Below are 14940 nucleotides of genomic sequence, written 5' to 3' on the forward strand. Positions count from 1 at the left end.
GTGGAAATGAATGGAAGCCTGTAAGATTAATTATCAGATCCTAATGGAAAGCCTGCAATGTTCTTAGCCCTTTTCTTATATATATATATATATATATATATATAGTGACTGCCCTATATATACTTTCGATTTTTGGGATGCACGAATAGTTAAGCATGCATGCAATCTCGTAAAATCTTGTTATATGTTAATCTCATGAAATCCAAGTTTTAATACTAATAATCACGGATTTCCATTTTTAATACTAATAAATAACTGACAATGATAATGATTTTCTTTAATCATCAAGGTTTTGAATCACTGTCTCTCAGGAGAAAGAGGTATTTAAGAATTAAAATTAGATAGATAGAATCAATCATTATTCAAAAAAAAAAAAAAAAAAACAAGATCAATTATGATCGATCATATAGATATGAAAGGAGTAGAGAGTTGGGAAGCACTGAAATTATTGTTTTAATTAGGGTCCTTTAATGGAAATTGAATGTATAAACTGAAAGGCTCACCAAAAGGAATCTATAAACCCAAATAAGCAAAACTAAAGAAAATGAAAACGGATTGATTTTGTGTATGGGTTCCCTCATGCCACACGTCTGCTTACTAGTGGACTGTAATGGTAGCCAACCCAAAGCATTTTTTATTTCAAAGAGCACATCGAAATATTACACTATAAAAACAGCACTGCTCTTTTTGGATTTTCCCACAGTACAGCTTCCCATATCTCCTAGCCAGCCATAATCTAACTTCAGATTCTCAGGTTTTGTTTTTGGCTTTTTGCCTGGTTTCTCAACTGCAATATCGGCCAAAGAGTCAGGTAAGAGCTTATAAACATTTAGAATTTGCGTTGTCTTGAAAGTTGATTTTCTTCCCCTTTTGCAGGTATGATGGGGAGGTCTCCTTGTTGCGATGACAATGGTTTAAAGAAAGGGCCATGGACGCCAGAGGAAGATCAGAAGCTGATAGCCTACATTCAGCAAAATGGCCATGGAAGCTGGAGAGCACTCCCCAGGCTTGCAGGATTGAACAGATGTGGGAAGAGTTGCAGACTGAGGTGGACTAATTATCTCAAGCCAGATATCAAGAGAGGAAAGTTCTCCGAGGAGGAAGAGCAAGTCATCCTCAACCTTCATTCGATTATTGGGAATAAGTAATCTTTCCTAATCATCAGCCTTTGTTAATTGTTTCTTTTTTTAATTAATTAAGGTCTGGTCTGGTCTGGTCTGGTCTGATCTGATCTGATCTAATAATATATTAATGTTTCACATGATATATATCAACTCTGCAACTAAGCGTGCTTAGGTTAGCGTAGTTCACTTTCGTTCTCTCTTCCTTGGCAGGTGGTCTGCGATCGCTAGCCATCTTCCAGGAAGGACGGACAACGAAATCAAGAATTTTTGGAACACCCATTTGAAGAAGAAGCTCATCAAAGCGGGTATTGATCCTGTAACCCATAAGCCAAGAACTGATCTCAATCTTCTCGATCTACCTCGGTTGCTGGCTGTGGCAAACATTGATTTGATGAACCCATTAGGCAATGCTCTCAGGCTACAGGCAGAGGCGGCACAACTAGCCAGAAACCAACTTCTGCAGCACCTAGTGCAAGCCATTAATACCAGCGTGCCTCAGACGAATGTAGAGGCAGTTAGTCTGTTGGCATCTGCTCCCATTCAGGGTTACGGCCACGCTGAATATCTCGCACCCAACACTCAATTGGAAGGACCTCTGAACAACCCTCAAGTAGTTTCCAATAACTCATCAGGAATTCCAAACAACCCTTCTTGCCCTGGATTTCACCACTATCCCCAAATGTCTTCTGAATTCACAGATTCGGAGGTCCAACAACCACCCAACAACAGCCGGATTCTTGATAACTCAGTCTACTTTGGAGGGGTTGGCATTAACGGTGTATACAACCCAGGTAATAACAATAACATCATCATCAGCTCATATATCAATACAAACTTAGACGGATGTATTCCTCCATTGGTCTCGACCTCCCCAGAAAATGAAAGGAAGAATGTGTCCATAAACTCAACCGCCCTTGATACTTGGGGAGACTTTAATCTGCTGGATTTTAACGCTGGAGATAACTGGGGAGATATGGTTGAGTATGTGTTTTCTACTTTTCTTTCTTGTCAAAATGCAGTCTTTAATATTTATTTTGTCTTCCTATTTTATAACGGTATGCTTTCTATACTATGTATTTTCATTTGCATCCACTTTTCTAGGTCATGGAAGGAGGGGAGGACCCTATCCCTATCAGCTGGTGATCATCAAAAACATGGCCACGTACCCATGTGATGATAATATTACTTGGCATGGGCGAAATGCATGGCTCTGTCATCCAGTACCGTTGGAGGGAGCTTTTCCCCTCATTCCATGAAGGAGCCAAAGTTGTCTTTCTGTTTTTGTTTTTGCAGATAAACTAACAAAATTAAACTGATCAACATCCTTTTTGCAGTCAATCATCATGTCCACCAGCATGGTCAGTTTCATCGTAGCACCAGCTTTCCCAGGGATTATATAGTGGCGTGGGAGCTGAAGGAAATCAATAAATATATATATATATATATATATATATATATATATATATATGTATATATTCATAGACAAAATAGCTAAGCATTACCTTACCAAAAGATGGACTTCATTCATGGTTTCTTTTATTTTATCATACTGTAGGAATAAAGATTGTACTTCATGGATTGGTTTCTTCTTCATGTACATCTTTGCTTTGATATATTCCTCGTGCTATAACACAATTCTTGCCTTCCGATCCATCAGAATTATAATGAATTTTTAAAACTTACATGATAAATGGTTCAGGAAAAGCTTCATTATGTAATGGCTGAAGATCATTTTGATCTGGCCAAACTTTTTGCAAGTGGGGGTTGGACCCATTAAGTGGTGGGTAGTATTGTCTGCATGTAACATGTGCACATAATGAGAGAGAGAGAGAGAGAGAGCTCTGGTCTAACTGGGTTAGCTAGATAGTCTCTTCTTGCAGTGGTATTAACCCAGCATGAAAAAACTGCTTAGCTTAGTCTCCTTGAGCGTTGCTTCCGATGGTAAATAAGAAAAGTCACGACGTCACCCATAATTCAGTGAACTTATGGGCGGATGGACCCAAGCTCCGTCAAGGAGGGAGCAAAGTGAAACCTAGGCAAAGCAAGTTAGCTAAAACTGGATCAACAGTATATTAATTTAAAATGGGTTGGTTGTGTAGGGCTTGGTCACGAAACAGAAATATGAAATGGACGACCTCAGAAGACCTCATTACTGTGAATGACTGAGGATTTGACCTTTACAAAGCGACAAAGATTATCAAAATCTCCAACACAACTTGTGGGCACTTGAAAACCACTAGATATCCATCTTACCCCTCTCCTACGTGTGGGATATATATTCAATTCTTCTCTTTAATTTGAGGAGGTCACACAATGGAAGCTCCTATATATAACTCATCATAAACAATAAAATGAAATTATTGCGATTATTGTTGCAAGTGTATTTAAAACCAGTTTGTGCAACTCTTGGATTATTTGCTTTTGCTCTACAGAGACACTGGGACCCATATGGAAAGAGACATTTCAAGACTAAGTAATTAGATGGGTCTTTTCATGGGTGCCACTTGTTTGTAGGCTGGAGAAAACAAATTAAGTATTGCAAAAATTGATTCTTCACTTGGTACTATCCCTCTAAAATAAAAATGCTCCTTGTTTAATATATATATATATGACTTGTAGTGATGATATATTAATTAAGACTTTCATAAAGGATTAATTAATATTAATATGCTCATCTTTCCATTCATGTAATGAAGAATTTTCTTTTTACACACGTCATTGGAGTCCCCATAAAATCATTTTTATATACTCCATGAACTGGAACTGGGGCTCACCTTTAAGGAAGGCAAGTAGTTGAAACTCCAAAAGTTAAAAATTCTAAAAGTATAGGTTTTTTTTTTTTTGTTGTACAACTTGTTTAATGGATTAATGGCTTAATATAATAAGGTGGGAATATGCATCATCATCCAACGCCTTATCCCAATTATATGGGATAATTGGTTACATGAATCCAGTTTTTTGTTTTTCTCATTCCATTATGTTTAATGCGAGTTCACATTGGTGCCCCGCAGAGTGCGCCCTACAAGCACCCCACATACCACTTGAGATTTGCTACTCATTTTTCCTGCCCATTCTCTACCGGCCATGAATTGGAGCCATACATCTCTATTACGAATTGAGAGATGTGTGGCTATAATTCACGGCAGATAGAGAGTGGGTAGGAAAAGTTATAGGAAATCTGGACTCCCGGCATACATATTTTAGGAACATCTTACATAGGCATCTATGCTATGTACTGACATGGCCTGGGGAGTGAATACTCAGCTTTCAAGAGGGACTTTGAATCTTCCAAGGGTACGTGTGGATAGTGGGCCAAGCATGATAAACTACGTTAGCCTGATTATTTGGGCCTACATCTAGCCAGAAGGTTGATCTTAGAGGATTCGAGCACGAAGGCCCTAAATGATTCCATTTATTTTTGATGGACAAGTTTTAAAGAGGGAAAGTATGTATAGAATAATGATAGAATCCATAAATCCTGTAAATTTTTTCATTAGGATGAATACTTAAACCGCTCCTGAGCCTTGAGCCTGAGGTAAGAATGTCTCCTCAGTTTTGATCCTAATCCTCAAAAATTACTTATAAATTCATTTTGGCCTGTTGGCCATTAAGCCTTAAAAGAATAGTGGGAAATATATCAATAATGTCCTTATATGGATGTTTGAATTTGATAAAAAATAAAAACTTAAATGTCCGGTACAAATAGAGATATTGAACTTTAATTACTCTTTACAACAGTAGAATACATTGTGATCAGAAAAGACAATCCTTTAAAGTTTAAACTACGTTGCTTCCAATGTTACAGTCGAGACATGCTCATCTTCCCCTGACTTGAGAGCAAAAAGCAGATTATTATCCAATGTCAAGTAGGAGCACTATAGGTCAAGTATCATCACACACAAACACAATTAATGTGATTCTTATCTTGCCACGTCAGCCAAGGTCTAAACATTAATTTCTCCCTTCACAATAGTCAATAGCTAGCTAGGCAACTTCTTTTTACACAGCCAGCCAGCAACTCAGCAAGGTACAAACGGTAGGAATATTTAAATGCATTTTAACAAACACCTAATATATTATTTATATCTGTAAATTCCGAAAAGTGCCAGTGGACCCCATATCATAGCAGAAGAAAAAGACCTAGGGAGCACGAACCCTATATCAAACACGTAACATGCAAAAAGACAGAGAGTTCTAAAAGCCTGAAATGGCTCGTGGTCCCATCTGAGACCCAAAAAATAAAATAAAATAAAATCGTAAGGAACGAACATAGCTCTGTCAACTGAAGAAAATGTGGAGAAGACAAATGGAAAAAAACGATAAACAAACAAAAAAACACACAGCATCCAACGAAGAAAGTAAACCAGTGACCCTGCTGATACAACAATGCAACCAAAGAACAGAACAAATAATCGGATGCAAACTCCGGCCAAGGAAATAGGACCAACGACAAAAATCACCGCCAAGCTGATGCTTTATTGTCGGGCTTTGATTGTATACCAACGACCAGCGTTAAACAACACCCAAGACCCACCTTCCTGCAGGCAACCGAGACTCACAAGTAAAGACATACATACGAAGACAAAAGTGACCAACAGAGATAACAGAACTCTCCTAGCTAGTAGACACCAATGGATATATAGCAACAGAACAATGAATTAGGAAAATAAGTCTCTTCATTTCATAAAGGAAGGTGGAGGAAAAGGAGGAGGAGGAGGACAACAAAACAAAAGTTTCCAAAATAACAACAAAAAAGGCTTAGGCATCTCTGCTTCGTCGTTAATTACGATTGTATATATAAATGATTAACGCTGTCAGATTTGGTACCTGTTTGCGTTTGGGACTTGGGAAGTTGGGAGGGCTCTCACTCAGTCAGGACTCAGGAGAGTGGCTTTTCTTCTGGCTTTACAAGATGGGCCCCACATCGAAAGCCTTGCTGTTTCAGCTATATTTGGTGAAAAGCCCAGCAAGCCTGCCTGGAATTTCACTTTAGTGCCCGTTTAGGATGGTTTTCACTTTTCACACAGCCACTTCTGGCTTTGGGAGGTGGGCCCCAACCGGACGGCCTGTGGACCATGTTTGGTGAAAACCCCGGGAGCCCAAAATGCCTGTTTGAAAGCCAAAAACATGGTTTCTGACCACGACTGAAGCTTCTTCAAACCAGTTCAGTGAAAGCAGCTGATGCCTGAACCAGCCCTCTCAAACAGATTCGGCTATGTTTGGTTTAAAGGAAAAGATAGGGAAAAGAAGGGAAAGACAAGAAAATTTATAAAGATTTTTTGACCTTTTCCTTCAAACCAAACGACATAGTCCTAGTTCAATTAATAAATTGAGTTTCTGCTGAAACCTTTCCAAACGACCCATTGGTCTTGGATTTTTCAAAAATGTAGCCGAAACGGTCTTTTTGGCTGCATTAAGTGTTAAGTGCATGCTGTTCGGTTCTTAGAAATAAATGTTGGATTAGTTAAACTTACTCCCTTAAAAATGTGTTAAACTGGGTTATTCCTTAATATTTATTGTTTTAAGTTTATTTTAATCTAAAATTGCTTTAAAAGTATAATAAAACAATATTTTTATTTTTTTTATTTTATTTAAATTCTGTTAAATGATTGATCCGCAATTCCGCATGGTCAAAACTGTTAAACCTGTAATTCAGTCATCAAAATGGTTTTTAGCCTGGTTTGAGTTATAAGGGGCTACATAATCAATCACGTATAAATACGCCAATCAACATGGTTTTCAAAACCTGGCCGGACTGGATGGTCGGATAAGAAAAAAACGGGAACCAGTGTTCTTTCCTCAACCAAACTACTGATCCAGACAATCGAACCATTCAAACCGTCCAATAGTTTAGTTGAACCATTCGACCCAGGAATTAGACCTCTGACTGGTTTATTGTCCAGTTTGGTTTTAAAAATCTTGTCAATCAGTGTTCTCTAAAAGATCCCAATTAAGCATGGTTTTCAAACCAGACCGGACCAGATGGTTGGACCGGAAAACTAGGAACCAGTCACTTGACCGGTACCATTTTTCCCCAAAATCATTGATTTTGGTCAACAAACCGCTAAACCGACCGATTAACCATTTGAACGGTTTTGACCTTTTTCAAATTTTTAATTTTTTAATTTTTTTGTCAGAACGGGCCAACTGTTTGGATCGAATGGTCGAACCATTTGAACCGATAACCGGACCCCTGACTAGTTCAGTCACTGGGTCGGTTTTAAAAACCATACACTTGGGCCCAAAATCCTGCCATTTTTTTGCTATTACTATTAGTGTGGAGACTTGTTAGAAAGGAGATCGAATTTGCTCCTCTCCTCACAAAGCATGCCTCACACCAATCTCACAGCAAGTTTCAGTTGAGTATTGAGAGCATTTCTCTATCTCCATGAATAAAATTTTATAATTATAGAGATGTGAGGTCGGTGTGATAGTATTGAGACTTAGAAAGAAGATCGAATTTGCTATCCGAACTAGTTAGAAAGCGAGTCCACTTTTCTGTTTTTAAATTTTCCTTTATATTATATTTAAAGGGTATTTAGTATTTTGGCTAAAAAAATGTGATACATTTGAGGTTACTAAGCCCCACTATGAAATATATGAAAATAATATATTATATATTATAAATATATATATATTTATATACATAATACATATTTATTAATTTATAATATATAAAAAATATAAAATATATATAATAATACATAAAATATATAAAAATATATGTATATCGTCTAATTTGGTTAATCGTCGGTTTTCTATATTAGTTAACTGAAGCCTAATCGATACCTTCATTTTTTAAAAATATCAAACCGAAACCAAACTAACCAATTCAGTTAACTAGATTTTCAGTTTTGTTTCGATCGATTTTTTTATTTTTCTTGGTCACCCCTACTTCCAACCCCTAAAAAAAAGATAGAAAAGTGTTGTAAAAACTTTTTATTTTACTTGACTGAGTCATAAGCCTGGGAAATTTTCTCGAAACCGGTTGTTTTGGCTTTGAAATGGGATCAATTAATTATGATGTTGTTGTATTCTCAAAATTTAGTGAACGAGTTATATGCTAAATCATTAAGTCACATCATCCTACCGTTAGTGGAAAGAGTTTTCTCTTTCCGATCACTACATTTCGCGTTGTTCATATAAGATGGGAATTTCCTGTTCTAGACACACTGCATTTTGTGGTCCTAGAACCCAAAAAAAATTGAGTTTTCATTTTCAATACCAGTAGAGACCCCCACCCCTACCCCCCAAGGCGTCCACTACAACAAATTCTATGATAATTAACCAAGTTGAATTAATTCAACTTAGCCAGATGACTGAACCAGACACAAGCCATAATGGGCTTTAGTAAGATAACTGGGGCTCAACCTTTAGGCTCGATCTTATTAATGTATATGTTGTTAGGTTGTAGATTGACTATGGTGTTCTTGGCTAGGTGGGGTTTCAGTTCAAATTAACTAACCTGCCCCATTTACATATTTCATATTTGGGTGAGTTGTGACTCAACACTTTAGTTCATATCGTTAATACACATATAGGACATCGCAGATAATACATCATCTTTCTAATTACTATTGAACTTTGGTGCTTTAGTGGCTTACAAGCTTAAGACTTAAATTTATGGTCAATATATATTTAAGGTTCCCTTCATCGTCACCATACATCATTATCGCATTATTTTGGCTCTTGTCAATTTTATGAAAAAATACAAAATGTTATCGCTTCGTTTGGTTGTGAAGAAAATAGAAGAAAAGAAAAGAAAATCTAAAAGAAAGTGACATTCAATAGTTTGATTGACAAGTGAAAGAAAAAAAGGGAAAAGTAAGTTGAGGCAAAATAGGAAAATAATCTCTCTTTGACCTCTTTTTCTTTTCTCTCTAAAAGGCCTAAATGGTAAGGACAGACAAAGGAAAAAAGTAGAGTAAAAGGGCAAAAGCGGCCCCACCCTCTCTTATAAAAAGTTTTTCTTTTATTGATTTTTCCCTTCTTTTATTTTATTTTCCTTGATACAAAATAAAATTTTTCGTCTCTCTAATATTAAAAACATTTCTCCTTTACTTTAATTTCTTTTCTTTTCTTTCTCTCTCATTTTATTCACAACCAGTGTATGATTGACTGAAACCTGCAAAAAGTAATTAGAAGTGGGAGTTAAATGTAGTTAAAAAATGAAGGTATTTTAGTCAAGAAGATGATATAGCAAATGTTAATGGGAGTTAAAAACTTAAACATAAGATTTAATGGGAGGGATTTGAATTAGGAGAAAGTGGTAGTTCAAATTACATTTTTGTCCTTACAATTAGAAAGAAATCAAATTCAAAAATTAAGATATTTAAATCAATCAAAAATGCCATATTCTCATTTACACTTTTAGTATATTATCATCTAAATCATAGCTTCTTGCTTTCCATGATGGGCTTTAGGCTCTATCTATTTACAAAGAAATGGAGATTGAAAATGACAATATGCTACTAGTCAACCTTCTTATGTGTAAATGGAACTGCCCTTGGAAATCTATATACATATTCTGAGAGGAAAGTATTGTGCAAGAAACGTGTCTCAACTTTAATCATATATTATGTGAAGGAAATCCATGTGCTGATTTCTTAGTCAATACAAGTATTGTTGACAAATAATCAATTTTGGCTTTTAAAACTTAACCAAGAAGACAACATGGGCTTACTGGTTATTAGAACAAATTAGGTTGTGTGTGGTTGACTTTGGATGTATTTTCTTTCTTTTATTTTCCTTTTTTTTTTTTTTGAGTGGATTAGGGATTGAGGGATTGCTTTGTAATCCTGAGGTTAGGGGCAAGGCGGGTTATGTCCATTTTTTTCTGAATTTCATTTAAAAATGAGTTAATAAACTTTTAAGGTGGCTGCCCCTCCACCTGGAGTAGTTTGGGGCTTTTCACTCTATATGAATTAAAAAAGACACATGGGAACAAATGGGATAATTATATAGGACTATTCAGACTTTGTAACATAAGCAAGAAACCGACTGATGAACCTACAATTTATCTATATTTTATGAGGTTTTTGCATGAAATTTTATGATTGTTTAATTAAATTTTGCCCTATTTTAGCTTGATTGCAAGAAAGATTTTAGGGGGAGCCAAATCAATAAAAAGAAGGCAAAAGCAAGAAAAGAAAACCCAAAATTCACCAATTTCAGTCCGGCCCAGTCATGAGAGCAAGAGAATTTCATTCGGCCCAAGAAGAGCAAGTGCAACTCTTTGGAAAATCCAAGGGAAGAAGCCTAGCAAGAAGGAAATTTCGGCCCAGCCCATTTTTAGCCCAAATAACAGCCTAGAGTGTAGCCCACATGAGCTCAAAAGCAAGCTAAGTTGTAGCCCAAATAGCAGCCCAAAGGGAGCTAGGGGCGGCAACTTCTAGGAGTTTCTTGAAGAGAAGGAGGGAGCACTCTAGAAGGTTCATGAGGGGTGTAATACACCCCATTCTAGAGGCTTCAAGAAGGGGCAAGAGCGCCCTTGAAAAACTATATAAGGAGGCCTCTAGGAGGGGAGAAAGTTGTTCAATTGCTTGAGAGGAAGGCTCTCCCACTCTTAGAGGTTCGGCCACCTTGAGAGAAGAGAAGAGAAGAAGGCTAGGCGCAAGGAAGAAGAAGAAGAAGGGCTGAAGGAAGTTCAAGACAAGCAAGCTAGAAGAAGGTGAGTTTGAATTGAGAGTTTGTGATTCAAAGATTTTCTGTAATAAATCATTTGTAGTTTCATTCTCTTTTGATTTGAATTCAGTTTCTTAGTTATATGTTCTTTCTTCTTTCTCCTTGTTTCCATTCTTCCTTGATGTATTTCAGCTTGTAAAATTTCAGTTCAGCAATCTAATTCTTTTTTATTCATTCAATTGGTCATGCATTGTATTTGAAGTTTCTTGAATAAGGGTGTGATTGTAGATTAATTCGGCCAACTAACCTTCAAAACTCAGATCTGAATTCTCAGATCTGAGATTGCAAGATCTGAATTGCTTGAAAGAGAATTCAGATCTGCAATTTTCAGATTGGGCGAATTAATCTACAACTTGGAATTCCTAGAGTGCTTGAGAGAGACTCTAGGAATTCAGATCTACTATTCAAGAACTGAATTGAGTGCATGGTTAGAGATAACTTGCACAATTCAGTTGGTGATCAATTCAGATTTGAATTGATGCCTTAGAAGTGTTTGAAGAAATGCATGCATGGGGATTAGATTCTTGCTAGAGATAGAAGAACCGTCACTCATGCATAGGATGAACATGCACTTGAGAGAGGCTATTCATGACCTTGGGGTTTCACCAAACCAAGGCTCAATCATGATTCATTCGAATGATCCAAATTGATAGATTGCTGAATTCTGAGATTGACATTTACTACTTACTCTTCTAACCTGAATTGAAGGCAATTGGGCCAATGATTTAGATAGATTTTAATTTAGGATTTCTTAGCTTTCATTAGAGTTTTGATTTATTTATTGATCAGATAAGAAATGTTCAATTTAGTATTGGTAATTGTTTCCTAAATCCTCGTGGGAACGATACTTCACTCACTACTTTATTACTTAAACGGCTAGTGCACTTGCTAGTGTCACAATGAGCCACACATCACCGACCTAAATGTTTAAAAATCTCTAGAATTCCTTTCCTATTGCTCTCAACAACTAATTTGGGGTGGAGGGGATACAAAATAGAGATAACTCCTATATATTGTTAGACAGTTTGTATGCCCTTAGCTTCAATCAGTTTTGATGTACTTTAGACATTTAGTGTAAATGAATGAAGTGCATGTTTGATTCATGTTGTGTGATATGTTTCTATGTAAGAACTTAAACTTGAAGGGATAGGATATCCATCACATGGACGCCCAAAGATTACGGAATAAGGGGGCGAATTTCAAAAATTTTTCTCTCCCTTCAATTGGGAATCGAATTCCCTTTTTATAAAATCATATTTTCAATGATCATTCTTGAACCATAAACTGAACCAGATCTGAACCAAAAGGAGTAGGGAGGGATAATACCTAATACAGAGAAGTAGTATCTCCCAATAGAGGTGTTCACACCCAAGGAATGATCCAAAATTTGCTACCACTAAAGATGGCACAATGCAGGGTGGAGCAGAATCAGCAGTGTTCTTCCAAAAGAACTTGACCCTTCGCAAGAATCAACTTGACGGGTTGTGAATACAACTCCCACCAATCTTTTCTCCAAAAGATTGGTATCAATATCAAATCTTGATTCCTCCCAAGAGCTGGAGATCGAACTACTGTAGGCGGTGGCTGCAAAAAGGAGGCGGCAAGAGAGTATTTGCAAGGTGCAGAATTATCTCTTCTAGTAATCTCAGCTCTGAAGACAAGGATCTGTGGATTGCATTGCATGTCTAAAGGCTACCGCCCCTCTTCCTTTTATAGACTTAAAAGGATCAGCTCCTAATCCCATTAGGAGTTGCTAACCCAAATCATATTTGGATTAGAAGTCCCTTTAAGTGATAAGGGATAACCCTTATCTTATTTGCAGATTAGATCAGCCATCTCCTAATCTAATTAGGAGGTTTCTAGATCTAAATCTCATTTAGATCTTGGACTCTCTAAGTGGAAAGGGTTTGGGCCCAATCCTATCAGCTGATCCATCTCAGAATTCGCCCCTTAAGTGACTAATCAAATTAGCCCAGTTCGAAATGGGCTTAAGGCCCATTTAAGGTTATGTATTCATTTAGCCTTCCAAACTACTGCCCAGTTGGACTTCCTTGTATGGTGTGAGACCCAAACATTGATCTACACATCAGCCACATGGGTAGATCAAGGTCTGGCCGAATACACTGTTATGGACAGTGCACCCCCTGAAAACCATCTCATGGTCTCTATGGGCCCAACACTTACCCTATGTGGTCCCTAGGCCAAGCCACCTTGTAACACCCAGGGACTGTGGGCAGATGCAAGATTAGCCCATCAGGTATTATCCTCAATGGTCTTACACTTAACCTCTCAGCCCATAATGATCATACACTGCCCGACAAGAGAGGACCTCTCCCTCGGCTGCAAGGAACAGTGTTGCACTCTCTGCTTATATGGATCCCGGGAATTAAAACATTCTGCAAATCATTTCGAAACCATAATATATATACTTTTATATCTCATATAAAATATATTTTGCAAAAACAAATCTCAACGTTTGAAATCGGCTGCCGGTAGTCTTGGTTTCCATCAGTGAGAGTGCACCCCCGATCATTACCTTTGTCCGACAAAGGGGCTGATCCTGTCACTATGATCACCCACTTAGATGAATTCTCAGACTGTCCCAACATACACAGGTTTTGACCCCCGCTAAGGATCTCACTGATTGGTACATCAAAAACAGCCCAATCCGACACCTAGTGCAGTATCATAATCGAGTTTAGGGGTCGGGTGTAACTTTCCAGTTTTGCCCATCAATCTCCAAAGTCCAGGGCAATAATGAAAATCTGTTCCAGTTCAAAGATTCAATTAATCCTACACTGTATGTGCCTAGGGTCTCACCCCGGTAGCTGAGACAAGCCACCCCAACCGACTTGGTGGCACCACAGTGTCAGTCTTGTTAGGATAGGTCTCCCCAGACCGACCCACTCGCTGTGAACATTCTAAACTAACACGAGTCTCATTAAGTGTCCAGTTTAAGGGTATTACACAGAAATATACCAAGGGAACATGAATCAAATATGCACTTTTATTAATTTACAATAAACTCATAAAGTACATCATTTTTTATTGAAGCTAAGGGCATACAAAACTGTCTAACAAAAGTGGACACTTAATGAGACTCGTATTAGTTTAAAATGTTTATAGCTAGTGAGTCGGTCTGGGGAGACATATCCTAATAAGGCTGACATTGATGTGCCACCAAGTTGGTTGGGGAGGCTTGTCTCAGCCGCTAGGGTGAGACCCGAGGTACATGCAATGAGGGTTCAACTTGAAACTTTGAACCAGATCAGATTTCCAGTATTGCCCTAAACCTTGGTGACGAGTGGGCAGAACTGGAAAGTTACACCTGACCCCTAGACTCGATTATGATACTGCACTAGGTGGCGGATTGGGTTGTCTTTGATATGCCAATCAGTGAGATCCTTAGAGGGGGTCAAGACCTGGGCATTTTAGGATGGTTCATGAACCCATCTGAGTGGGTGATCATAGTGACAAGATCAGTCCCTTTGTCGGACAAAGTTAATGATCGGGGATGCACTCTCTCTGATGAAAACCAAAACCACCGGCAGTCGATTTCAACCATTGGAATTTTGTTTTGCAAAATATATTTATAATGATATAATATATATGTACGGTTTCAACTCATTTGCAAAAAGCTTTTAATCCCCGGGGTCCATCCTGGAGGAGAGTGCAGCACTATGCCTTGCAGTTGAGGGAGAGGTCTCCTCTTATTGGGTAGTGTTTTGGATCATTATGGGCTAAGAGGTTAAGTGTAAGGCCATTAAGGGTTATACCTAATGGGCTAATCTTGCATCTACCCATAGTCCCTGGGTTTTTATGAAATGGCTTGGCCCAAGGGCTACTTAGTGTAAGTGTTGGGCCTATAGAGTCCATATGATGGGTTCAATGGGTTCACTGGGCTTTCTAATGAATTCGGCTAGGCCTTGTAATAGAGGCTAGGCCGAACCCATGTGGCTGATGTATAGATCAATGTTTGGGTCCCACGCCATACAAAGAAGCCCAACTGGACTAAGTTTGGAAGCCTATTGAGCACTTGATTCATATTGGGCCTAAAGTCCATTTCAAACTAGGCTGATTTGATTAGTCACTTAAAGGGGCGGATCTGAGGTTGGGTCAAGCCAAAAGAATT

At 37.9% G+C, this 14940-nt stretch overlaps 1 protein-coding gene across 1 annotated transcript; it reads left to right on the top strand.

Annotated features, from left to right (window-relative positions):
- The first annotated feature begins 711 nt into the window (after positions 1-711).
- LOC148880862 (transcription factor MYB93-like) lies at positions 712-2747 on the top strand. The gene is made up of 4 exons (XM_088961205.1): positions 712-811; positions 877-1144; positions 1335-2105; positions 2459-2747. The coding sequence occupies exons 2-4, from the start codon at positions 879-881 to the stop codon at positions 2496-2498; spliced, it is 1077 nt and encodes a 358-aa protein (XP_088817331.1). The 5' UTR covers positions 712-811; positions 877-878; the 3' UTR covers positions 2499-2747.
- The last annotated feature ends 12193 nt before the right edge of the window (positions 2748-14940 follow it).

The sequence above is a fragment of the Nelumbo lutea genome, chromosome 1 (genome assembly GCF_056320005.1).
Source record: "Nelumbo lutea isolate HS-2025 chromosome 1, American lotus-T2T, whole genome shotgun sequence".
Lineage (NCBI taxonomy): Eukaryota > Viridiplantae > Streptophyta > Magnoliopsida > Proteales > Nelumbonaceae > Nelumbo > Nelumbo lutea.